The 27895-nt window shown below is 36.2% G+C and overlaps 2 protein-coding genes across 2 annotated transcripts; one reads left to right on the top strand and one right to left on the bottom strand.

Annotated features, from left to right (window-relative positions):
• Positions 1–31: 31 nt before the first annotated feature.
• Positions 32–18891, top strand: LOC144434193 (serine/threonine-protein kinase greatwall-like). Its single transcript, XM_078122647.1, has 14 exons — positions 32–112; positions 3249–3342; positions 4761–4816; positions 6005–6102; positions 7006–7097; positions 7432–7571; positions 9230–9318; positions 9997–10118; positions 10910–12985; positions 13703–13892; positions 14870–14983; positions 15579–15680; positions 16246–16356; positions 16961–18891. The coding sequence occupies exons 2-14, from the start codon at positions 3253–3255 to the stop codon at positions 17005–17007; spliced, it is 3327 nt and encodes a 1108-aa protein (XP_077978773.1). The 5' UTR covers positions 32–112; positions 3249–3252; the 3' UTR covers positions 17008–18891.
• A 1280-nt stretch (positions 18892–20171) lies between these two features.
• On the bottom strand, positions 20172–27587 carry LOC144433847 (protein Hikeshi-like). The gene is made up of 4 exons (XM_078122227.1): positions 27450–27587; positions 23381–23615; positions 22778–22914; positions 20172–22178 (listed from the first exon to the last, which is right to left on the bottom strand). Exons 1-4 carry the CDS (start codon positions 27477–27479, stop codon positions 21978–21980), a joined length of 603 nt encoding a protein of 200 aa, XP_077978353.1. The 5' UTR covers positions 27480–27587; the 3' UTR covers positions 20172–21977.
• Positions 27588–27895: the final 308 nt, after the last annotated feature.

Genomic DNA, 27895 nt, shown 5'->3' with positions numbered 1-27895 from the left:
GTAACCTCATGATCAATAATAATGGCGGCCAGTTTGAAAACATGAAAGTACGCAAGGCATTATTTTTTCAACAGTTTTGTCATCAGCGGTCACGTTAATGGAAGTATAGCAGGTATGTAATGTATTATATCCCTATCAGTTTTCTATGTATCTAAATGTGACAGAGGACGAACTTCAAACAAGGAACTCCTCTCGGGACGGACGATGTTCCCGACTTCATTTCATGTTCCCTGAACGATCACATTATCAAGATTCAAGGCCGGAAGGGTCACATTCATTTGCCCGACGTGCAATGGTACATCGTCAAACAATACACAAACCGTTTCTAGAAGTGAATTAATTATCTACAGAACTACATACACTACTCTTCCAAATAGGGAAGAAGTATATGATATGCATGTTCAAATGTAAAACTTAGTGATCAGAACGTTAGGTGATAAAGCCTGTGTGGGCCTGTAGAACAGTAACCGTTGCAGAGGAACTCGCTAGTCTTTGTTTTTTCCACGACCATAACAATGAGCCATTGTAGGAAACCAACACAACAGCATATGTTGTTTTTTACACCAAAGTCAAGTATGTCCCCATCCAAGCCCAAGTAACTGGTGACCGATGTGCTGCGTCACAGTGAAATGCAGATGGGGTGGGGGTGGGGTCTGTTATTATTATTAGCTGATCAAAAAATTAAGCATGAACTATCAATTCCATGACTAAAGTAACGCTACAATTATTGCAGCTAGGTTTTTTTTGTTCCTAACAGAAACTACATAGGAAAGAGGGACCTTTATGATACATACGGGTCTGGTCACATGATCCAGACTTCAATATATAGGCCGTGCTCCCTCTGAAAATATGCACTCAGTAGACTCTGACGCACATGTTCAGAGCTAGACCATAATTTTATGAGTGGGATTGAGACCAAAACTAACGCAGACTACAAGAGCATAGGTTCAATAGCTGATGAAGATGGACATATTTGGTAGACATACCCACGCAAAGAAATTAGTTAGCTGCTCTGAGTTTTGAAATAACAGTTATAATATTATTATATTATGATATCTAGAGCTAGGAAGGAACATTCTGTTTCTAAGTTTATTAGTTTGGTGTTGTGACTAAAGTGGGGAAATGATTACACATTGTGTTATTATTTGACCTATTTTGTCATGTACAGGTTGGTCACCACCCCATTGAGCCCTAAACAAGGACATGAACAGGGCTCAATGGGGGGGGGGGGTTTAGGGGTGCAGTGGTGACCATCCTGTACATGACAGAATAGGTCAAATGATAATTTTCAGTAATATTTGTTCACATGGTATGATTTAATGAGTAGAAAAATGGCATGAAATGGCATATTGCTTTCAAAATTATTTTCACTCTTCAACAACAACAACAACAACAACAACAACAACAACAACAACAACAACAACAACAACAACCACCATCACATCAAGACAGGTGCATTTCAGGTTGTCTCGGGCATTGTTTTCTTCACCTTTATCTGTGAACAGGTGAACTATACTTTTTATATGAGTCAAGACAGTTGATAGTCCGAACAGTCCAGTCATTGGTCCACTCACATAACCACACTCTACCTTGTTGAGGATATTACATAAGTGGAAACAGTGGCTGGATCTTACAGGCTAGACAGTTGACTCTATACGTCTTGTTGTTCACCCCTATCAGGTTTGTCAGTGTAGTGATTACCTGAGATGTCATTTCTTACAGACAATTTTTATTTCTTGACTTTTCATTTTTATTTCCTGGCTTGTCAAAAACAAGGAAGTCTTTTATAAGGTTCATGCTGAGATGATTGAGGAAACAAGTGAAAAAAAAATGGGAAGGGGTGAAAGAGATGGAGTTCATGTCAAATTTTTTGTATTCAAAGAAACAGGTCATGTGATCACATAATTACAGCTGGCCAAAAATACTGTGGAATACTTTATTAGAATGATGTTAACAATGTATAAGTAGTGCCCTGATCTATTACATGTACCATATTTGGGACATTATATAAATGTCTCCGAATAAACACTAACTTATTACTAGGCAAATTCTGTGATTGATTAAGAAAGACATGATGTCAATGACTGTGGGTGGCGTCAGTTGAATTTGAAATTTCATCTCAGGACCTCGTTGAGAAGAGATTCAAAGCCACAGATAGCCTCTAGACAACTTGTGTTGCCAAACTTCCTTATTGCTCTAGATGTATGTACAGGGAGTAGTAAATAGTGAACGCACAATTACAATCAAACTCCTTGTCAACGTGATTGTCACATCAAGTATATTAGCTGAAGGTAGTCTGACTGAGTCAGTCTCCCTGTTTTTGTCTTGTTGTGGGTAATGCTCATTTTAATATTCTAATTACACAATATGAAACACTTAACAGGAAGATGTCAGCATGAAAATTAATGAACGCCAACATTTTTACCAGATTGTTATGTGCATTATCCTCCTATCCCAGTTGTACATACTATGATATTAATTGTGCCAAAACTGATAAATTTTGAAGTTAATACATTTGTATTTGGTTTACGCTGTCATATAGGTGGGTACCAGGTAGGATGCTATTGTTACGTGATGGTTTTTATTCTAGGTGATTGTGATGTGTGACAGCTAGGATTGTATTTTTTGATGTGGAGTTGAGAAAATAGAACAGGTTTTACACATATGGGGGCAGTGCCAGAATAAAATTACATATTACATGCAATGATCCCCAATATTTTTCTTGATTAAAAAATGCTAGTGATCTGAGGAGCTTTGTGTCACTGTGAGTTGAAAAACTAGTAGTGACAAATGTTTAGTTCACAAGTATTTTCAAGAAAAAAAAAAGATTTTTGGAATAATATAATTATAGGGCAGTAACTAATATATAGTTGTTTACTTTCTAACTGTAAAATAGAAATGAATGTGATGTTTCAATCCGTCTACTATTAACCTTGATCACGCAATGATTTGAATTATTCAAAGTTAAGGTTTTTCTCCAAAACTGAAGGAGTAATATGTCCATAAATTGATGGTAGTTCGCCAACATCTAATATTGGTCGTATTTTGAGCACTGCAGAACTGATGACATAAGCTTCCATTTTCGTGATATTTCATGTAAATTCCATATTTTTTGTTTGAATGTGTTCAACCACAGTCAAGGTTCAACATCATGGCTTGCATGAGGTGTAATAATAAACATGCAGCATGTATATTGCATGAAATGTATAAAATAACCAATTTCATTGTTTTATTTCTTGCTTTGACAGCACAATGGAGGCAGACAAAGAAAACATTCCCCATTATCTCAGCAACAGGGATATAAATAGCAGTCATGGAGGTTTTAGTAAGCCAAATATACAGGTACAGTTTCCTTCTTATACTTATTATATAAATGTTTGTCATTGTAGAATGAACTTTATGTTTGTTTAAGTTTACAATTATGACAGGTAGATTAGATTAGATAACATATTTATTTATATACTCACCTTATTCCTTGTTGTCAGTTTGAGAATTTATAAGCATTTATTTGCAGATATTTTCATAGGAAAGAAAAAAACTAACAAAATTTTGAGAGTGATTGGTATATTTTATGTAAAGTCCTGGTGGTGGCATACCTTAAAAGTTTTTCCCTGTTTGTAAAAAATCAATATTTGTCTCAATTTTCTAAAAGTACCATTTGACTTCTCAAAACTCCACACAAATACTTCAATGATGAACTGATCTCTGATCATGCTAAAAAAAGTTCCCAAGCTTGCATTTATGTCATGTAACTGTGTATGTGGGAAACCTTATTTTGAGGGTGTAATTACATAGACTCACTAGAAATCATGTCATTTAAAGGGTTAAAATGTGGACTGTCGTGTACAGATCAACAATGATTTCTATCATGAAATATCATATGTATGGTGAAATTGTCAGCTTGTATTCAGTATATGTACTCAATCACTGAACACTACTACTGTTGCATACTGTTGTAATAGTAAGCAGTGTAAAGAACAGAATGTATGTGTGTATGTGTGAGTGAATGGATGTGTGTATCACTGTGTGCATGTAACACTGACACAATGACGTGTGCACGTGTGTGCACATGCATGTGTGCATGTGTATGCTATTTTTGTTTCAAGTGAAGAATTATTTTTCACACTGACACAATGACGTGTGTGTGCATGCATGTGTGTGTGTGTGCGTGTGTCTGCGTGTGTGTGTGCATGTGTGTGTGTGTGTGTGTGTGTGCGTGTGCATGTGCATGTGTGTAATGCTTGTGTATGCTATTTTTGTTTCATGCGAAGAATTATTTTTGATTGCATATGTTATTCCACTTCCTGAAGCATTTTAGTTATGGTACTTGGAGATCTGGTGTATGTTTTGAAATGAACAATGTTTGAGTGCTTCAGGAAATTGTCACTAATATCAGGATCCCAGACTAAGAAAAAACATGACATCATGATCCATACACTGATGGACTGATTTTATGCTAATTTCAAGGCACAAATCAACACAGTTATGATGCTAGATGAGTTTTATGTACCATAGATACTTGTGACACAATTTTGAACTACAATTGTGTGGAGTTTTCAGTCATCTTACGTGAGGTACAGATTAGAAATAGTCTGCAAAATGTTGTCCACATTGCAGATTTTCAAATTTATGGCTTTAGAATTCTTGAGTGTTTACCCACAGCATAATTTTAACCACATTGGTCTTCCCCAATAAAGTACATGGCTAAATATAACTTTACAACCATTGACTGATTTGTCCACATTTTATACTGTGTACAGGGTCCATCCATTCAAGATTTCAAGATTGTCAAGCCAATCAGCAGGGGTGCATTCGGGTAAGTTTGAGGAAATAATGAATATTAATTTATGTAAATATGTACCAGACAATGATGTGATTGCTTAGTGGTATGTTGACATACTTTTACATACTACTACAAATGTGAACCACACAGTGTATGAACCCAGCAGGGGGCATGCTTCACTTCACATATAAGTATGTAAAGAGTGCAAACATAAATGAGATATAACAATAGAATGACCCAGAATGACCATTTTAGAAGGAAATACTTATACTGGTATACCACAGATCAAAACATCAACATTTAAAAAACCCAAATTACAGTGAATTTGTTTCATGCCCTTGTCATGTTAGGATTCAAATTTAGTAGTGTATAAACACAATTGTCGCATAGAATTAGTTACAGGCCCAGTTATTCAAATTAGGGTTAAAGCTGCACAAGCTACAACCGGGACATGTTCTTGAAAATGTTTTCATCAGTACAATAACTTACTTGTAATATTGTACACCCTGAACAGTATTACCTGTGCTGTGGGTAAACGTCTTCTTTTTTTTGTAGTTGTATACACGATGTATCAAATCAACTTGATTTTTGGGTCCACATCCAAAATTCAGCACACTCAGCAGCCATCATGATTTCAACTTATTTCTGTTCTGCTTATCAATATGGTTAATATCAACCACAGATTAACATGTACAGTGTCTAATTATTGGTATTTTAACAATTTTCAGTGAATATATTGTTGGCTGTTTTATTGAAAAATTATACTTTAGTTACAACTAGTACTGTTATAACATGGTGACCGATTCAAAACCTAGTGCAAGATTTAAACTTGTCACTAGTACTACACTGCCTACAGATAATATTGATCACTAATTAACAGATACAATGTCTTTTTTATATCTAATTGACCAATTTTTAATAATATATCTTTGGTTATTTGATAAAAAAAATGTCCCTATTGCAGCTAGTGCAGCTTTAAAATTTAGGTGTAAAACAATTGTCTGACAGAGCTTTAGAAAAAGTTGGCCAAGAGCAAAAAAAAATGAACCTGTTCAGCTGATAAAAGAACTCTAATGCAAGAAGTGTAGAGTAACCCCTGGTCTTCAGGGATGTTTGCAGGTTTGATGTGCACTTTCCATGCCAAGACAATCACAAATTTTAGTTTGCGTAGTGTATAGCTTGATGTGAAATGTTAATTCTATTCAATTCCTATCTTCACAGTAAGGTATTCCTTGGACGACATAAAACCAAAGATAAATTATATGCTATTAAAGTGATGAAGAAAGCTGACATGATTAATAAAAACATGATCCAGCAAGGTAAGTCATAGCTTGAATGTTAATATTATCAGAGGCCCAATTCCCATTAGAATTTACATATTGGTGAGAAAAACAGTGTTGTCTAACAGTTAGGCCTAAAAAACCCAACCCAACCTAATTTTTCACTGCTGACCCTAAACGTTTTCTTTACGTATTCAAGCAAAAATAAATAAAATCGCAAAAAACTGTGAAATCTCGCTGTGAAATAGTAGATGCAGAAACTGACATAAACTTAAAAAGACAATATAAAACTCTTCTGCCAATCTGTAATGGCTGTACACTTGATGAGAAGAAACCAATAATACAGAGACCATATGGAAAAACAATGGAAAACATAACTACCTGAACTAGACACTCACACATGAAAAAAAGATTAAAAAATCTACCTACCCCACCTATTCTAAAATTGAGCGTAATCGGAATCACAATTTTTTGTAGGCCTTATAGAAAAAGTTGGCCAAGAATAAAAGAATGATCCTATGTAATCCTTATAGATGTTTGAACCTCGGATTGAATCCCTGGCCTTTAAGTTTTCCTATTTGGTATGAATAGCTAAGGAGAAACAGTGTCCTGAAGTTTGAGGAAGCCAAAGAAAATAAAGACTTGAACTTTGACCCACTGGCAGGCTCTATATGAGGGCGCTGCTCAAAATTGAAATGCAAGAAAGTTTGTTAGTTTTGATGTAACTCTTCCACATTTTATGGAGGAAGTTGCAAAGTAACGTCCTGATTCTCATAATACACCGTACTTCGCAAGACTGCAAAGCTCTGTGTAAGTCAAGTGGTAACTGGTGACATATTGGGACATATTTTCATGATATTTAACCTGGCTTATGCAAATTTCACACAGGTTTTGATACTGTATTATTCAATGTTACATTGGTTTTTGATTTTCTATTTTCAGTGACAGCAGAACGTGATGCCTTGGCACTCTCTAAGAGTCCATTTGTGGTGCATCTCTACTACTCCTTTCAGACAACAGCCAGCATCTACTTGGTAAGTATAACTTCACATTTCATCAATTATGCTTTTTGCAGGTATAATTATGTTATTCATCCATATATTTCTTCTTTCAGCTAGAAAATAGTGATGTAAGGGATTGCGACTTCTTGTCTCTGCCTCAAAGTGACAAGGCCCCTTAAGTTGCTCATATTTTTTTGGGCTGAATGAAGAAAAATATTGGGTGAAGTACTGAAATGTCCAGTATTGAAACTTATTTGAATGATAGAAACACAATGAAAAGTAGAATAGCTACTTATATGTAGATTTTGATTTGGTTATGTTTAATGAAGCAACAGATTGAAGATGAACCTATCCACTGTTTTTGTAGGTGATGGAATATTTGATAGGTGGTGATATCAAATCATTACTTCATGTCTGTGGATACTTTGATGAAGATATGGCAATTATATACACAGCTGAAGTCATACTAGCCTTGGAGTACTTGCATAGTCATGGTATAGTCCACAGGTAAGTAACACCATGGAGTACTTGCATAGTCATGGTATAGTCCACAGGTAAGTAACACCATGGAGTACTTACATAGTCATGGTATAGTCCACTGGTAAGTAACACCATGGAGTACTTACATAGTCATCGTATAGTCCACTGGTAAGTAACACCATGGAGTACTTACATAGTCATGGTATAGTCCACAGGTAAGTAACACCATATGGAGTACTTACATAGTCATGGTATAGTCCACAGGTAAGTAACACCATGGAGTACTTGCATAGTCATGGTATAGTCCACAGGTAAGTAACACCATGGAATACTTACATAGTCATGGTATAGTCCACAGGTAAGTAACACCATGGAGTACTTACATAGTCATGGTATAGTCCACTGGTAAGTAACACCATGGAGTACTTACATAGTCATGGTATAGTCCACTGGTAAGTATCACCATGGAGTACTTACATAGTCATGGTATAGTCCACTGGTAAGTAACACCATGGAGTACTTACATAGTCATGGTATAGTCCACTGGTAAGTAACACCATGGAGTACTTACATAGTCATGGTATAGTCCACTGGTAAGTAACACCATGGAGTACTTACATAGTCATGGTATAGTCCACTGGTAAGTAACACCATGGAGTACTTACATAGTCATGGTATAGTCCACTGGTAAGTAACACCATGGAGTACTTACATAGTCATGGTATAGTCCACTGGTAAATAACACCATGGAGTACTTACATAGTCATGGTATAGTCCACTGGTAAGTAACACCATGGAGTACTTACATAGTCATGGTATAGTCCACTGGTAAGTAACACCATGGAGTACTTACATAGTCATGGTATAGTCCACAGGTAAGTAACACCATGGAGTACTTACATAGTCGTGGTATAGTCCACAGGTAAGTAACACCATGGAGTACTTACATAGTCGTGGTATAGTCCACAGGTAAGTAACACCATGGAGTACTTGCATAGTCATGGTATAGTCCACAGGTAAGTAACACCATGGAGTACTTACATAGTCATGGTATAGTCCACTGGTAAGTAACACCATGGAGTACTTACATAGTCATGGTATAGTCCACTGGTAAGTAACACCATGGAGTACTTACATAGTCATGGTATAGTCCACTGGTAAGTAACACCATGGAGTACTTACATAGTCATGGTATAGTCCACTGGTAAGTAACACCATGGAGTACTTACATAGTCATGGTATAGTCCACTGGTAAGTAACACCATGGAGTACTTACATAGTCATGGTATAGTCCACAGGTAAGTAACACCATGGAGTACTTACATAGTCGTGGTATAGTCCACAGGTAAGTAACACCATGGAGTACTTGCATAGTCATGGTATAGTCCATAGGTAAGTAACACCATACCATGGAATACTTACATAGTCATGGTATAGTCCACAGGTAAGTAACACCATGGAGTACTTACATAGTCATGGTAAAGTCCACAGGTAAGTAACACCATGGAGTACTTACATAGTCATGGTAAAGTCCACAGGTAAGTAACACCATGGAGTACTTACATAGTCATGGTATAGTCCACAGGTAAGTAACACCATGGAGTACTGACATGAAAAATATATTAAGATGTTTACCAATGACATTTACAGTGAAATATTGACACCTCCTTTTTTTCCTCTCCTAGAGATCTGAAGCCAGATAATCTACTGATAGCTAATGATGGTCATATCAAGTTGACTGACTTTGGACTTTCTAAGATATCACTCAACAGAAGTAAGTATAACAATTAAGAAATCAAGGAAACATAATCTCAGTCTCAACGAAATGTAGTGTATTACCACTGATACAGTATTACATTTGACATGTGCAGTCTTTTTAATAATGTAGATAGAATAATATAATGTAATTCATCATTCCAAACAAAAATATCACAAAATATAGGTTTGACCCATGTCCATTAAAAATGACACAAGCTGTGAGTGTAAAAGCGTTTTATTCAAGTGTAAATACTTACATAAAACTTAGTATAATGTTAATGTCGATGCATGTATTGTTGACATCACAATTGTCTTCTGGTGTTGTTAGCACAGTAGTTAATTGCAAAGAAAGGAATTCCGCCACATAACATTTTATACATATCGGTATAATAAATTATGTCACCGAATCATTTATAAGTTATATCATGATACCAGGTTTGATGTTCAATCAATTGCAAGTCACAGTGATGGTTAAGTATGCTTTAATAAATAGAATGCTATGAGTACCTTTTAAATATGCATGTAAAAATATGCCCAAAAATATGCAAACTCAGCTTGTGCCCCATTAAGTAACCTCAGCACTGCATGAAGTGATGTTCCCAGTCTCATTTACTGATAATTAAGAATACTTTATATAGTAGAAATCCTGTACAGTTTTCTACACAGTGTATTTATGTATTTTTTGTCTTCACAGGAATTGGGATTACAGATGTGTTGAATACACCATCTGTAGCAAGGCTATCTACAAGTAGTGCTAAGGACTTATACTACAGAACACCTGGTCAAATACTCTCCCTTACCACTAGTTTTGCATTTGTAAGTACATGTATACATATCGTACATCAAAAAGCTCAATACCTAGCAGTGTGTAAGGTAGACTGTAAAATATAACATGTTATACTGCCCTCATTGGTCTGCTCTTTCTTTTCTGGGTAGGCCTGTGTGTGAGGGCACCCTAACTCACTATCTTACCGACTAAGTGAAAGACAGTTCAGTAGATAGTCTTGTGTCAACTGCTAAATGTGTTGTTTGTGATAAGCAAGAAAGTTACCATTGTCTTACATGATTTATCATAAAGATTGTGCATTTTGTTTTTGTCAGAGTGTTAGAAAGGGGGTTTTGCAGGTGAAATTTATCAGAGTTCCTGGTTCCCTTACGAAATGCTAGTACACAGTATGGGAAAATGCCATTTTTATCAGATTTCACCCCTGTCTGTAACTGGAGTTCTCTATCTTAGCAAAATTACTCTAGTCATAACAATATTTGAATCAGTGAGAGCAATACGTAAGCTAAGGAATCTATTGTGAATCTTATTGTATGCACATGAAGCCAATAGAAATAACATTAGCTGGAATGCAATGTTACTGTACTTCTGTTATTGCTATGAGTCTCGTGTACATACAGTGTATGAGAAATTGCTTAGAATACTAGAAACTTTGAAGGGGTTGGTCGATTACTTGCATGACGACTTGTTTTAAAATTTTGTGAAAAATGCCTTAATGAGTAATGACGCTCAAATCTGCAATACCGTATTACCGGTATATTAATTTGTTAAATATTTACAAAAAGGTACATTGTTATTCTGAAATCATTTATTGTTGTTCCAGAATGTACCAACACCTCATGAGAAAAGTGAAGAAGTAGATTCGCCGTCAGAGACACCACTCCATGGGTCAAGTTTCAGACACATACCACCACATGTGTTAGCACTGAAAAACTCTAGAGTTGCACTCTGTGCTTCACCATCCTTTGAAGAGTCTGAAGACACATCGACAGGATATGGTACTACTTTCAACGAAAGCAGTCACAGTTATGATGATAGTTCTATATTCAGAAGCGACGTCTCATCCATAGAGGCGGCACCGCGGAATGATGCCAAACAGCGAAATACTGAATCTTCCAGTAGTATCCATCGAATTAGTGATCATGGTGATAGTATTGATGGGTGGGGTGCTGACGACGAGGCTCAGAATTCCTTTGTGGCTCTGAGCAGGGCACTTGGAAGTGATGATTTGAGAACATTTGCCTTGGTTCCAAGATCAAGGACATTGTCCCTCCCAAAGCCACCACCCATTATTAGTCTCACACCTACGTACACTAATCAGACTCCATCATCCAGTGATCTAAGCTCCATACCCTCTATAAACAGTACTCCTGGTGGCGCTGTGATATGTAGGAGAAAGAGTCTCAAAAGTCTGCACAGAAATGTGTTGACGGGTAGAATGCACTGTGTTGAAGAAGACAGTCTTACAGAAACATCCAGCCGACAGGAGAATTTGGATTTTCATACTGAGGCTGATGTTGGCAGTGTTGACAGAGATGTTGAGAATATTGGCCAAGAGCTGGATAAAGTTGGACAAAACAGCATTTCAAATAATGAAGGAAAGTCATATCAGGAGAGGACTGCCCTGGAAAGGCAATCTGACAAAAGTACTGTGGCATCTGAACTGCCATCTAAACCAACAGCATTTCAGCTAGGATACGATTCCGGAGATGAAGACGTTGGAAAGGAAATGGTTGGCTATGGTGGTAGAAAACGTAGTTTTGATTACGTTGCCAAGAGTCCATACCAACCAGGTACAGGACGCAATCCACCACAGCGCAAACGGAGCATTCCTGAACAAAATCATACTGGGTTAACCATGGAAATATTTGACCTCAACCTAAAGCCTGCACAATCATCCATCGATATGAGCTCTGCCTCATCAGCCTCTGAGACAACTCCTCAAATCCCATCTCAGGTACATTCTAAGATTCGCAGAGGTTGTGCACTTCAGCGGAAAAACTCTCGGCAGAATCTTTTTGCTGTAGGTGAGCAGAACAAAAAGGAAAGCAGTACTCAGAATACCAGGAGAAGTAGTAGCAGTGGTGCGGTTTTCAAGAAACCGACCTTCCCGTTTCAATCTTCACCAATCAAAGATTCAGAGATAGCCAACATTTTTGGTGATTCAGCATCAAAAAGCAAAAGCGTCAATGGACTAGACACAAGTATGTTTGACTTTTCATTTGAAGAAAAAGATTCCATTGATCTCTTAGAGCTTAGTCAAGAGAATGCAGACACATCAATGACTGACAACACAGACGGATTTACAAGTCCTGTGTTTGGGGCACGACGACAAAATGAGAAAGTCCAAATAAAGAAAAATCTGTTGAACAAATCTTCACATGAGAAATCCATAGATAGTATTGAATTCTGTACAGAGGAAAGGTCACCAGAGGTTACGAAAGATGCTAATACGTCAGACATGAGTGAAGATTACAACACCATGAACTTGAGTATGAAGGATCTGTCATTTGAAGATCATTGCAAGACCAGAAGTACCACGACGTCACCTATCAACGCAAGCTTTGATGCTACAATGTCAATTCCGGACGACAGCAATCATGTAAAGATACGAACGTCATCAGTCGCCAACTCACATTCTCACGTCTCCATAGTATCCATTCCTGAGAGCCCTATTGTATCTACTAAAACTAAGAAAGTAGTGAGTTCAACCATGGTGACGTTTGCCGACAAGCTGACACACTTCAAACCCAGTATGAACACTATGGGCTTTGAAAGGTCAGGTTACACTGTCAGTTCTGTTGGGAGTCTAGGATCATTCTCTAGTTTATCTAGTATGTTGAAGACATCAATTACAACCCCTGGTGACTGCAGGAGGAAGAATAAACAGACACTTCCTGTAAGTAGTACAAAACATTTCATCATGTCTGTAAATTTAATCATAGCGATAAATAGTTCTTGTTACACAACCAAGGATTCTACAAATTGTAACACTGAAGTAAAGCACGTTCTCTATGTGCTACACTTTTTCAGTTGGTTTATTTACAACCCTAGCATGTGGCCTTTCTAATATGATCAATTAGCAAATGAAACAGTATACTTTTACACTTGATATGAGTGGTACATACAGAAAATGCTTTACTTTGGTGTTATGGGTTGTGCTTACTTACAAGTTTCATCTGTGGTAAAAGCCAGCAAACAGACAGTTTGACAAAGTCTGTCGATCTGAAAAGGCATCACATCACATTACTCATAGGTAATTAAAACACTTGGTTTTGAAACGTGGACTATTTAATATTAAGCCTGTTCAGTGTTTCAGGGGGTGGTAAGTAGATAACACTTACCTGAGTTCCCTTAGTCATTTTACCAATCTTCTCCACTGTGTTTTTGTGAAGGTTAGTAAGTATGTAAAATCTGCTGTCACTTTACCAAGGTTCCCAAACCTGATTTCCATCTTTCTGTAATGTTAGGGTTCACAAACACTGCTATTGATGCGTTTAATGATTGCAGTACTCCACAAGTACATGTGTAGTTTACTCCAAGATTTTACACATAATAAAAATCTTGACTGAGTTCATCCAATAATTTCTGATCTGAATTTCAATCCCAATTCCAGACAAAGTTTTTCACTCCAGGGAACCAATCACATGGTCAACATATCAAGTATAAGCCGTTCTGTACACCTGGACACACACCATTACGTACACCAAAGAGTTGCCGAAGAGGACCAGCTGTGGAAGACACTGGTAGAATACTAGGTACTCCAGACTACCTAGCTCCAGAACTTTTAATGCAGAAGTATCATGGTAAGTGTAGTCATTGGTCAAACAAATTTTAGTGTGTAAACAAAGTTGGTCTATGCTAGGTGCTCTAGACTACCTAACTTCAGAACTTTTGATACAGAAATATCACGATAGAAAAGTTGTATAGTCAATGGTCGAACTGTCAGAATTGTTTTGTGTGGTATCCACATTCATAATCTTTACTTATACAAATTGCTTTTGAAATGTTTTGTGGTGTTTTACAGCTATTCTTTGCATATCTGCTTCTCATAGTGTTCTTGTCAGACATATTCAGTGTTTAACAAATAAGGAAACTGAATGCACAGTTTACACCAGGTTGCTCTGCATTTTGTTCCCTAATCAGAAATATTAACTCCTGGGATACTACATTCCACCTGGTAGACCTGAATGGGGTCAAAGGTCAAATCAAAAGCTCCATCCCCTCCCCTTAACAGCCTCTGTCCTGAGTATTTTAACTCTTATTTTAAGTATGTTCACAACTGTCATAATTACAGAACTAAACCGAGTCAAAACAATGACTTGTTAGTACCTTGACCTAGAATTGAATTTTTTAAGCAAAGTTTTATGTTTTCTGGTTCAAATTTGGAATACCTTACCACTCAAAGTGAGAAATAGAACATTGCTGTCTTCCTTTTCATGTGGCTGTCACAAATATTTTATGACAAACACTTTTGTTGTTTATTGTATTGTCCTTATTGTACAGTTTGTATTTGTCTCTTTTGTCTTTCTACTATTTATATTTAGAGGGCCCCAGGGAAGATTGGCCAAGGCCAACTTTAAATAAAGTTTATTGATTGATTGATTGATTGATTGATTGAGAATGGTGAAACCAAAGGACACCCTAACATACATGTACAGATACAATCAATGTACTAAATCCAGCGTCGTCTGGCAGTGGAGTTGTTTGAACCAAGACAACACTGATAAAAGACCTGTGATCCTAAACATTCAGTCACTAATCTTATTCATTTCTCCTATAGGACCTGAGGTTGACTGGTGGGCACTTGGTGTATGTCTCTTTGAGTTTCTTACTGGTGTACCTCCATTCAACGACCAGACTCCAGACTTAGTGTTTCAGAATATACTCAATAGAGGTGAGATTGATGAGACATTTGTTATTTTATAGTATCAATACGTGTGTTGTGATGATGGGTACAAATGTTGCTAGATCAGAAATTAGAATGCACAGGTTGTGCCAGTTCTATCTATAAGTATTAAAAACTATGTTATGATATCAATGTTAAATATAGAATACATAATTTTTACAGAGCCTCAGGCACTTTATAAATTCACAAATTGATTGATGTCAAAAGACAAGATTTCAAGTATGATTAGAATTTCTCTGGTGACTATAGACTATAGACATGTAAAGTCATGATAGTTGAATGGTTAGAGTGGCTAGCTTTGAATCTGCAGGTTGTGAGTTTGAGACTTGCTGCTGCTTTTGTTTCTGAATGGCTAAAGTCCTTTGGCAGGGTTTGAACCATGACTGTGCCTCAGTCAACCCAGCTGTATAATTGGGGAACTGGTAGGATAGAGGTTGCAGTGTGAATGTTTTAATTATACCAGTAATTGTAAATCACTTCGAGTACAGTGTGTGAAAGTGCTGTATACAAAATGACATTATTATTGTTATTATTTATTTGTTTGTGTTTATCACTTTCTTTCTACCAACTCCTACTATTTCAGATATACCATGGCCAGAGGGACAGGAATCATTGTCAGAGAACGCACACAGTACTATTGATATTCTACTCAATGTGGACCCAAGTCAAAGAGCTGGTGTCCAGGGTAAGACAAGTGTTAGCTTTACATTGAGAATGTTATAGCGCCCTCATGTGACACAAATCTCAATTGGTAGATAGTATCAGTCAACCATAATAAAGGAAAAACATTTTCTGATTGAGATAACCATTACGCCACCCACAATATTGTTTGGTTCCGGTAACCTGACCCAACCTAATTTTTTACTTCCCACCCTAAACTCTTTTTTTAGGTAATTTGAAAAAAATTATTGAATATGGAAGGACTCTAGAGATAAAGAACAGAAAACATAACCTGAACTAGACCAAAAAAGAGTGATAAAAAATAAAAAATAAAAATCCTACCTAGCCACCCTAATTTAAATTGGGTGTTATCGGAACCACACAATTGATTTTATTTGCCCTTATTGTAACACAATTTCACAGTATTTAAGTGTGTTCGGCCATTGCTATGGGAAATAGTAATCTAATGATAGGTTTGTATACTGAGTCTGAATTGTGCATCATTTTCCTTTAAAGGTTCACATGACATGTTGTTGAACAATTGCTTTGAGAAATGTTTTCAAAAAAAAAGTTTTTTTTTACTTTTTTAGAACTAAAGGTGCATAATTTATTTGCTGGTATTGATTGGAATCATCTACATGAGAAGCCTGCTCCATTTATCCCTAACCCTGATGATGCTACAGATACATCATATTTTGAAGGTGTGTATGACATTGCTCATTTTGATATTTTGGTCCTTGGAAACCCCCATGTCTGCATAATGGTGTCACCCATTCCATAGAAAACAATAGGATTGAGCAAAGATATGGACACAGTGGGGGTGATCAAATTAATTTAAACCATAAGACTGGTGCAGATTTGACATGTAATAAATTATGTGAAAATTGAATATTATTTAGTAAAGCTTTCAAATTCATTACAGTGGCCAATATGGGTATGTAGTCCACATCATAGTTTCGATGACGAACTGGGATTCATGATAACTAGAATTAATATATATGTACAATGAGTACACACAAACGTGTGTGTGTGTGTGTGTGTGTGTGTGTGGGCTGAAATTTCGACAGTTGTATTGCATAATCCACAATGTTGAGTCTTTCATAAATTTGTTGAAAGTGTAAAACCTAATCATAACTATATGAATAAACCTGATAAAATGCTTGATTTTGTTTCTTAACATTATCAAACTCTGTGGAATGGATTGATTTTTAAAAATATTTATAATTATACTGTCATCTCTTTTAGCGTAAGATTTTTCAATCACATATTCAAACTCAATTCTTGTTTTCTCTCTCTTCCTGACAGCTCGCAACAATATGCAGAATCTTCAAGTGTCAGCCATTGATCTGTGACTGTGAAGGGGACAGTTTCTGTATAGCGATCACATTTTAAAGGAGTGTGATGTTTTCACATCACTATCAGGGATGTAGATAGGGGCCAGTAGCTGGCAAAAACAACCGCCTACCCCAAATTTTTCGCCGATTATTCTTTAAGTAACTTGTGTTAAAAAATTCTTTGTTACAACCATTCTAGACTGTATATCCATTTTGGGGCATATACTGCCTACATTTCTTGTTTTACCAGCTACTTTTAAAATTATCTGCATCCCAGACTCTATTTGATTTGTTACCTCAACCAAGCCTGAACTTCACCAAGTGTTACTTTGTCACTGCCTAATGAAATCCTCCTGTTAAAGGAAATGGTTTCCTATTCATCACACTGCCACAAGCACTACAAAGAGGAAATAGCTATCTACATCCTTTATGTATCAAAAAATTACCAAAGAATAAAAGACCTTTGTATTACCTACTGCAGCTTTATCTCAAAATGAACATGTATACTATTTGTCGTAAATAGCCATTTTGAAAACTTACCATCATGGATATTATTTCACATTATAACTACAAAACTCATGATTTCAGATGATTTTTTTGTTGTGTTTTTAATCAAAAGGTTGATTTTCATATACAACAATATTATACAACTGGTAACAGCCAACTGAAGTGGTTTTCTCTGTTTGTCACAATCGTTAAGACTGAGCATCCTTATAAAGTGTAAAAGTATACTTTTACATTTTCTTTAATTATCAGCCCAGTATGTGGTGTCTCTTAATGTAATCACAGTCCCTACATAAGTAGGTTCTATGCTGTAATCAATCTGTAAACAATGTTACCACTACAAAGAACAAGTTAGTCATAAAATGACTGGAGATCAGAGTAAACATAAATGTCACAAGATGTCTTCATCTCACTTTTAGAGAAATAGATAATCACAGTTGTAGCACTCTCATTACACTGTAAATGATTACATCAGTTTGCTGTTTGTTAGCCGACAACATTATTTACAAATTGACTACAGTTGGAAAGGCTACATGCTAGTCTTATAAGTAAACCGGTGTTATGTTATACTTGATATGGATGATATAAATGATTATGGCAAGCAAGGAAAATGCTTTAGTTGGCTGTTAAGAGTTGTACCACCTTAAACTAAAATCTGATCAAGAAGGCTTGATGTACCTTTAAAATAATATGCAACAAAAGGTATGGCCAAAAGCATATCAACTCAGGTTGTGACCCTTGAAAAGTTTATTAGTTATAAACTTTCTGATGTTTTTACCCCTCATAGAGAATCTTCTTCAGGGATAGCAGAAACTAAATGATGTTGGTAGACCGTCTCCTTAATTACATTTTAGCCATAGTGTTCAAATTAGCACCTTCAATGAATACTGAGAGAGTTGGTTTTAATCATTGTGCATTATCTATGGTTGAATAGAATCATTGAAGTTAATGTAATCTCATCTCATTTCATAGTATACATATCAGTGGGGAACTTGCAATCCAGACTGAGCATGCTCAGACGAAAAGAACTATGGGATTATCTGTGGTTATTGTAATACCTAATCTGAAGCTACCGATAAAATAAACCTCCCACAATGGTCAGGGAGATTATGAATTGATTATTTGTGGTTACAAACAATGTAACAATATTGTTTATAATACTAATTGATTAGTATTTATTATCACATTTCCCATGATGCAACATTCAACATGGTGGGTTTGCAAGTTCCCTATTGCAATATATCAATATACAAAATTTAAGATGCCATAATTTTTTTTTAGAGAACCAAGTTATGTTTTTTGGAGAATTCAAATTTTTGATGAAAGTTTATTGTCACTTGACTGCCTTTACATAACTCTGAATATAGACACAAGTTCTATTTCATGAGAGCTATGTTCAAGAATGATTATAAAGATTCCTGTAACTTGAAAGGGGGCTGATAGTTCAAAGATGGAATTTTGTGCAATTTATACCATTAAATCAGAAATATTTAGTCAATATTGTGTGTGTTATTTTTTTTGACCCGGGGTTCAAAATTAACTTTTTTCTATGGTAGTCCCAGTGGGCTACCAATTTCAGAAATTGCTAGCCCAAGGTTGGTGACCAGTAGTTCCATATTCATGAACTGAAAACAGAGTTCCTCTGTTGGAAATGTGTGTTATTAAAATACTTTGTCCGTAAATCTGCCATCCTTTAAATCATTGCATAATCAATGGTACATTGTAGTCTTGAGTGGGCTACCAGCTGCAAATTATGGTAGCCCCATGACAAGAGTTGGTAGTTTTGTGGACAAGGGACTACTGTTAGTTTCAAGCCCTGTGACTGTGGTATGGTTAATGGTTTGAGTAGACTGTAAGTTAGAGTATGTAGTGGTGATCTGAGAATCTATGGTCCTTCTAAATGTTGAGTACTGTCAAAGTGTGTTCCTGCAGTCTATGCATTATGACGGTATCGAGTATGGATTGTAATGGTATCTGCTGTAACACACTTCCATGCACCTGCCTTCTTCATTTTCCACTGCAAAAGATTCACACAATTGCTATTAAATGAATGTTGTAACTCTGTACAAGGTTTGAATGAAAGTTGTATCTATATACAAGGTTTTTTTAATGAAAGTATATGCAATGTGTGAATGAAAGATGCCCCTCTACAAGGTTTGCAAAGTTTGAACGAAAGTTGCACCCTTGTGTAAGGTTTGAATGAAAGTTGCATTCTTGTGCATGCAAGGTTTGAAGGAAAATTGTACCTCTGCAAGGTTTGAATGAAAACTGTACCTCTGTGCAAGGTTTGAATGAAAGTTGCACCCTTTCATCCAGTCATCCAGATGAAGTATAATTTTTTGGACAGAAAATGCATCACATTCTGACCACAACAGTAAACTTGGATTATTTGCACGACTCAAAAGTTCACTTCGGGAAACAGTCTTTCATTGTAAGCCATGGAAATTTCTGTACAGCAACAAAGAGCATCCTTGGTTATGAGCTAGGTTTTCATAGCATGGGACCCTAAGTCATACGTAAGTGAATCAGATTGTTGCCACACTTCAACGTGGCCTGACCCATGGAGTTGACTTGTCAGTAGTACTGGTATGTATACTTGTTGTCTTGGTGACAATTATGACTATGACAGAAACATGGTTTCATTAGGAACAATTTAATTTCAGAAATGACTGAAGCTTAATTGACACAAAACCTTGGAAGGTGATTTTGCTGCTTGTAAATAAAATGTTAACAAAGTATATAAATGAGTATAACTTGAGTTGCAAACTGCCATATCACGAATCAGTGAAGACAACATTAAAAATATAATACATAAAAAAATAAAGACATCGTGACCAACCTTAGCACTAAACTTAAGAAGTGAGACAAAAATAATGATCCAGTGTTACAAATATTAAAAAGAACAGTCTCATCATTGGACACAAAATAACAGGTTACAAATTTAGTACTATATAATTACATATCTGTCAAATATCTTGAACGCTTTCCTTCAGGGTTGTATATGTTAGCATGCCCCTAATTGGCTGTCACTGCTGAATATATGTAAGCATGGCCCTGATTGGCTGCCATTGATGATACAATGCCCAATATATGTTAGCATGGCCCTGATTGGCTGCCATTGATGATGCGATGCCCAATTGGGTATGTTGTTCTGTTGATTATAGTTTTAAAGATGACAAGGCCCACTCCAATGTCACTTTAATGGCTTTGGCTCATTTGTGCTTCAGAAGATTTGTCATCGTCTTGATGTCAAAGAACCTTTCAACAGCTTCAAAGTTGATGGTGGTGTAGAAAGCAGCCATATTGGAAAAACAGTTGACATGGATAGTAAACAGGAAACTCTATGATTGGCCAATATGTTGCTGGATAATGACAGCTTGCAATGTTTGAGGGCAGGCTAACATACACCCCTGATAGAAAAGATTTCAAGGAATGAATTAGAACAGATATTGCAATAAGAATCTTTTGATTACCTCAGATGCTACTAATACACAGTTTGTTAACATCAGAAACCTTCAACTGACTGCTGATTGTTTTTACAAATTATTTACTGTGAACTTGAACTTAATAACTGGTAACCTACTCATCTGATTAGGTTTCTCCCCATCTTCCATTACAATCAACGTGTATCTATGTATCATGTCACTTCAACACAAATCTCAATATTTTGAGCATGCAAATTCCTCTGATAAAGTTTTCTTTATACTTTCACATATCATTTTCAAAACCCTTCTTTATTCATTGTATAATAAATGATTTATGGAATTCAATAAAGATAAAATTAACTATTTGAGACTGACACTATTTACATAATATGGTATAACTGTTAACGGTACATTCTACCATACAAAATACTAACCTGCACCACTAAAATATGCCGGCATGATCTAGAAAAGTTTGTAGACGACTTGACATAACGTGAGATAACTTTAATACAACACCTGACTATCTTGTCGGCAGACTTTGCTTTATTCAGAATTCTACATTTTTGTTCCTGACTTTATAACCCCTCCAAAAAAAAAAAGGCACCAACTGCCTAAATGAAAGACATATAGAAGTTGTACAAGCAATACTAATGAACTGAAAAGCCCTTTATATTTATATTATAGGTTCTCCTTACTTGAACTTTGCTGAAGGGGTTACTTTTCTTCTCTTGTTAAACTTACAAAATTGTTTGGACATTAAAACATGGCTGTCATTTGTACTCTTGAATAAAAAACTTGAGGGAAACAACAAACTACTTATTTTAGGTTTTATAAGCCTAGTTATTGTGTACTTTAGGTTGAATATTGCTGTGTTCAGTGTGAAATCTACAGTTTGCCTAACTTACCACTGATGTGTAGTTTGCCTAACTCAGCTAGTTGTAGCATGTACAATTGCCTAACTAAACTGTCACCTCATCACATCAATGTACTGGTGAGTAAATATATGACACAAGAAGGGTCACAAAACTCATCTCTGGGCAGTTTTATTGGTTGACCGAATTAATCCTTCCAAAAGTTTGGATTTTGCTGCAGTCTTCTCTGAAAGTTTGAAAACCAGTTCTGTAGTGCACTAAAAGGGACAAAAGTTTCACTTGGCTGTGGCACCATTTGGGATTGAGATACTGCAAACGACGATGCGTAGTTGTAAAAGTTTTCCAGCATCTTTCTTGTAAACAGAGTGAATGAATCCAGTGATGATGCCTACAAAACACACAATGAATAATACCACATAAACACACTTTCATTTCCGAAGACTCCACTACAGTGCTTACATCAAAGTATGAATGACAAACTACTGCAACATATTGATACATTACCAAAAATTGGTCTGTGTCTTTGTACAGAATTTAGTAGGGTCAGTGGAGGGTCTATGGTCAGACCAAAGATGTGTGCAATTGTGCCCATCATTACCGATAACTTCAATCGTAACAAATTTCAAATTTGGTGCCTCGTACATTTGTTGTCTAGTATATCACACTCTACATCTAGCCATGATGATATCTACCAATAGACAGGGTTTATTTGCAACAATGTGAATATTGCATGCCAGTTCGGTGGCATTATCAAAGTAAACTGTTATTCAACTTTGCCGCAAAGTAGGCAATGTCGTGACTACTATAGCTAAATTTATGTCAATGCATCAGGGAAAGTTCAGTAATATATCAATATGTATCAATATATGTTGTCGACTCGTACCATTTTAGACTGTCCTGACCAGAAACAATTCTTTTTTTTCTTGGCCTTACATACTTATGTTCACATACCAGGTGTCAGATATGCTAATGAACTGATTTACATACCTGTGTACCTGTAGCAGGTGTCTGCTGTGCAATCACACCCAGTGGTTCCACTGAAATGCCTATTTGTGACATGGTATTGTTTTGTAAAGACTGTTGGGCAGCTAGCATACCAAATGGACCAGTATTTAATAAATCACCTGAAAAAATAGGTTTGTAAGTAGACTTAGATACACAATCTCAGCCGAAGCTAGCCATACACTTATACGTTAACACAGAACTTGAATATGAAAACTTGAAAGTTGTGTGATATTTTGATAGTACAAATGAACTTCATAGCCAGAGTTATGCCACCATGAACCTTTTGGTTATCTTTTAGACAAGGGGTACATGGAGTAATGGTCCCTCTGTTGACTAACAATAGTTATCTCAAGTTGTATATATAACACAAATGTAGCATGCCTAATTCCCCTAATATACACACAGACAGGAATGCTGACCCACAGACAAACCAAGTTGTTAAAAACATCTCATAACATGATATTTTACTTTTTTTAAAAATTAATCTCAGCTGAATGATTCATCACCATTCCTCACATTAGTTAGAGCTATACTCTACAGAAAAAAAAATACAGTATACGGATCACATTTGCTCTTTATACTTACCTGGTTTAATTTTTGAAATCTTAAAAATAGCACTTGGTTTTTCATTTGAAATGTGTCCCAGGAGCTGCCAGTGAGGTCCATCAGGACTTGGCCAGCTGAAATGAACAGCGCCACCCATGCCATCAGGGAATGGAATTGTACCAAGCAGGAATATAACTATATGATTGACAGCTTCAGCATTCTCTATGTGGAACACAAAATGGGTATCATCAATCTGTTGGGCTTGGGTCTGAATCTGAAAACAAAATAAAATGAACAAGGTTATCTGAAAAGAAATAACTCCGACACAAAGATCTTTCAACTCTTAGAATGTCCATATTTGACTGATTTAGATGTATTACACTTATGGTAGCCTGAAAGATTCAGGCGTTCCTTCCACTAATATAATGCATTCATCACTTGTAAATCACTTGTGGGGTCGGGGAGCGAGTGTGATTACATCAGTGGACCCAATGCCTGAACCTTTCAGACTGTTTTTTTTCAGACCACAGCTCTATAATAGGGTATACATTTTTCAGATGAAAAGGGTCAATACGAAGACCAATATACTCTATTCCTAATATTGAGTTAAACTAAAGGGGCGCAAGCACTATACTCAATTTGTAATATTGGGTTAAAACTAAAGGGGCGCATACACTATACTCTATTCCTAATATTGGGTTAACACTAAAGGGGCGCAAGCTGAGTTTAGACGTTTTGGGCAAGATTTATGCATATTTAACAGTCATTGGTAGTATTCCAATTACTGATGTATACATTATTATCCCTTGCAACTGACTGAACTCAAACCTGGTATGTTCTAACAATGTCGAGATGTCAATTGCAAGTGATGGTTATGTATGCTTCATTAATAGACTGGGTTTTCCACAGACATATCTATCAGAAGAAAGCCCAAGGTCTAACAGGTAGACTACCCCACCCTGGAAAAAGGAGTTTATATTCCGTGAAAGCCATCCATAACAAAGTTGCACATACAAAATGTTGTAATTACTTCTATTTTTCCTGACGTAATAAACATAACAATTTACAGTCTAAATTTCTTCTATGATTAGCAGAAATGGGCTTGAAATTTTAATTTTGAACAGTATATATGTGCACATACATGGGGACAACTGCCCTTGGTGTCATGATAACAAGACTACATACACGGGTGTTGCATTCAAAGTACTGTGTATTAACATTTTGAAAGTATGACATGAACAAGTACTATACTTCATGGCACACACATATATCTTGTTCCAGGTCACACTATACTGCAGTTCACCATGCACTACATAAGCATATGGTTGGTAAGTTCATCGACCCAAGTAAATGAAGATATGCAACTTGCGACAATGTCAAAGGCTACAAGCATATTAGTGGAATTCAATGTTCATTAACTTATTACAGCATATATATATGAAACAGTATTGTAAAAATATAAATCAATACTGTAATAAGTTCAAGCTACAATATTACACTGTGTACATTCTCCGACTGAAAGGTCACTCAGGGGTCACAGAAAAAGGTCACCCAGAGGTCATAAGCATTCACTGGTTTTTTCAAAGAATTCATTTCCTGTTGTTTCATATATACAGCATTTCAATTCACTCTAAGTGACTTGGTTTGTCTGTACAGTCAGTACACAATCACCTAAAGAAATTTGAAGAATGGAGAGTTATGAATTTAAATTATAGAAAAGTGAAAAGATTTTTTATAAAAATCTATTACAAGACATTGATAATTATTTCTACTTTTTTTGTAAAAATATCCACCTTAACATCTATGTACAGCCCAAACTGGGTTGCCCTAGCATTTTTTCATAAAAATCTCAGTAGATATAATTCTACAACACAATGCAGAAAGGAACATACACACAAACACACACACACACACACATGTGCGCATGCACGCACACATACACCATATTAGACCCTACATGTAGGGTCTATGCACACACACACACATACAGAGACCCCAGCACTCCAAAGGGTTACAAATACTTAGTAACAAGCCCTTAGACAATATAATTCCTTTTATAAAAACTACGCTAATGACAACTGTAATCTATCAAGTGTAACTCCTTCTAATGTGTAATCCCATTTTTCATTAAAATCTATGAACATTTAAAAAAACAACATATTGTGAATTTTCAGATTCATCCTTTCTGTTCCTTGGAAATTAATTGATCTTTCCAAATTTTGATTTTATTTTTCTCCCTTCAAAATATCAATTACTTCCAAAGTGGCAAAATGAAAACACTCTGCTGACTTTTGGAAATTTTTTATATCATTATGTCAGAAATGTAACTAATTTTAAAAGAAAAAAATTGATAAAAAATATTTTTTATGAATTTGAGAAAAAACAAATCATAAAATCGTGAAAATTGTGAAGTCTTGAGAGAAATAGTGGATGGGGAAACTGACATCAACTTAAAAAGACAATATAAAACTGTTCTTCCTATCTGTAAGATGGCTGTACATCTGATGGGAAGAACACAGAGATCATATGGAAAACAGCGGAAAACATAACTACCTGAACAAGACACTCACACATTAGAAGAAGAAAAAAAAATCTACCTACCCCACCTATTCCAATATTAACTAATTTAAGTGGAATTGGAACCACACAATTTTTTTTGTTTGACCTAAAATTGGAAAATTAGGCAGTAATATATACACAAGAGACCCTTAAATCAGCCCAACTATGGAGATATATAGTGGCTTGGCAAAGACTATAAAATACAATTCCTGAAAAAGCAGCTGATAATAAATTGTACATTATGTGATATTAGCTGATTTTTTCCTGGTTAACTGGCCCTTATCTACACTTGAAAGTCCACAAAACAATACACATAATGTCTCTTAATACAAATGTAATCGTTATTCATAAAATGAACATTATTTCAAAATTTACAAGTGATGCAAATTGATATAGAATTTCTTGTAAATGGGTAGATTTGCCAAAGAATGTTCTAGAAAACATCATCATTCAACAACACCATTATCGTCCAATTACTATGTAGTTGTTCTCTACGATCTCTTTCCAGTGAAACGGACAAATTCTATTGAAAAGCTAGCTAAATCTCCTGCTGGGGAAGGGATGAACAGTGCATGTCAGTAGTAATCCACCACACACTTATAGGCAGATGTAATTGGTTACTTCGTTCAGTTTACTACAAACTCAACCTCCAGTTTGAATGTAACCTCGGACCACTAAATAGTGGTCTGAGATGTAACTGATGTGAGGATGTGATAACGCCATCACATTTATATCAATGCTACCATAGCATAAAGTATCGCTTTTGGTGGTGAAAACAGAATTCTGTGCTTGAAAAATCCATTTGACTATAAGGTGGAGATGATCATAACATGCATGTGACTAGACTTTGACACCACAGTCTAGTCCTATACATGTCATCATTTTCTACAATCACTATCTTCTCCACGTATGGTCAAATTTCACTGAAAATCTGGCTAAACCACCTCCTGCTGGGCAAGGGTGAACAGCACATGTCAGGAGTAATCCATCACAAACTGACAGGAAGTTGTCATTGGTTACTTGGTAGAGACAATTGCTCATTAGAACAGCTATTTTGACAGTTATAGCAACGCCTCAATACCATTTCCACTATCCCTGTGGGGAGGGGGGGGGAGAGCACATTATCATCATCGCCATCATCATCACCACCACCACCACCACCACCACCACCATGATCATGATCATCATCATCATCATCATCATCATCATCATCATCATCATCATCATCATCATCATCATCATCATCATCATCATCATCAAGAACACATTATTTATGTTAACTGTGACTGTCATATTATATTTTGTATAGCGGTCATAATATGAAGATACATCGTTTATTGCACTGAATCAATGAAATTGTCAACTCCATCATCATAGAGCACTATACGCTATGGTCCAGACATACACATCCTTCCCATCATAACAAATCCTTGCATCGAACACATGCATGTCCTAGCCTCCGGGTCACCACCCTCAAACACGTACTGTGTATGTGTGCGAAGAAGGTTGGTGTGACTGCACCTTCAAAATTCATCCGACGAGTACTTACAAGTCTGCCAGCCACTACACATCCAAACATGGTGATTTACTTGTCAAAGCATTAGACCAAAAGATATACAATAAACACACACTGTTACTAGTAATCTGCATTCACATTCAATGCGATGCGACGCCGCGCCTGGCCTGGAATGTGTACTTCCGGATTCGTGTCGTCATGAAATAACCTTTAACCTCTACTAAAATATTAGTGCAATGCTGACTGGGAGCTCGCTGTAGCCATACGATAAAATAATTTCCCTTCTCTCCTTTTTAGAAGGTGGACAAATTATTTTATGATGTAGGTGATGAAAACAAACGTCTCCGAAAATAACCTGGTTATATATTTATATGAAAATGTTTGAAAAGGGCAACATTAACATTAACAGAGGATCGAAGGTGACCTTCGGAACTGGCGGGGAAATTACTTTGATATGATTGGTTACATTTATCACGCAC

This window comes from Glandiceps talaboti, chromosome 4 (genome assembly GCF_964340395.1).
Source record: "Glandiceps talaboti chromosome 4, keGlaTala1.1, whole genome shotgun sequence".
In the NCBI taxonomy this organism is placed as follows: Eukaryota; Metazoa; Hemichordata; class Enteropneusta; family Spengelidae; genus Glandiceps; species Glandiceps talaboti.
This window is presented reverse-complemented; position numbering and strand designations above follow the sequence as displayed.

Bases quoted from the DNA above. Each gene is read 5' to 3' on its own strand.
- LOC144433847 (XM_078122227.1), bottom strand. From the start codon at position 27,479: ATGTTTGGATGTGTAGTGGCTGGCAGACTT. The intron at 23,616-27,449 runs GTAAGTACTCGT...TTTTGTTTTCAG, and splicing joins GTGTAGTGGCTGGCAGACTT to ATTCAGACCCAAGCCCAACA. The intron at 22,179-22,777 runs GTATGTAAATCA...TGTGTTTTGTAG, and splicing joins CACCTGCTACAGGTACACAG to GCATCATCACTGGATTCATT.
- LOC144434193 (XM_078122647.1), top strand. From the start codon at position 3,253: ATGGAGGCAGACAAAGAAAACATTCCCCATTATCTCAGCAACAGGGAT. The intron at 4,817-6,004 runs GTAAGTTTGAGG...CTATCTTCACAG, and splicing joins ATCAGCAGGGGTGCATTCGG to TAAGGTATTCCTTGGACGAC. The intron at 12,986-13,702 runs GTAAGTAGTACA...TCCCAATTCCAG, and splicing joins AGAATAAACAGACACTTCCT to ACAAAGTTTTTCACTCCAGG.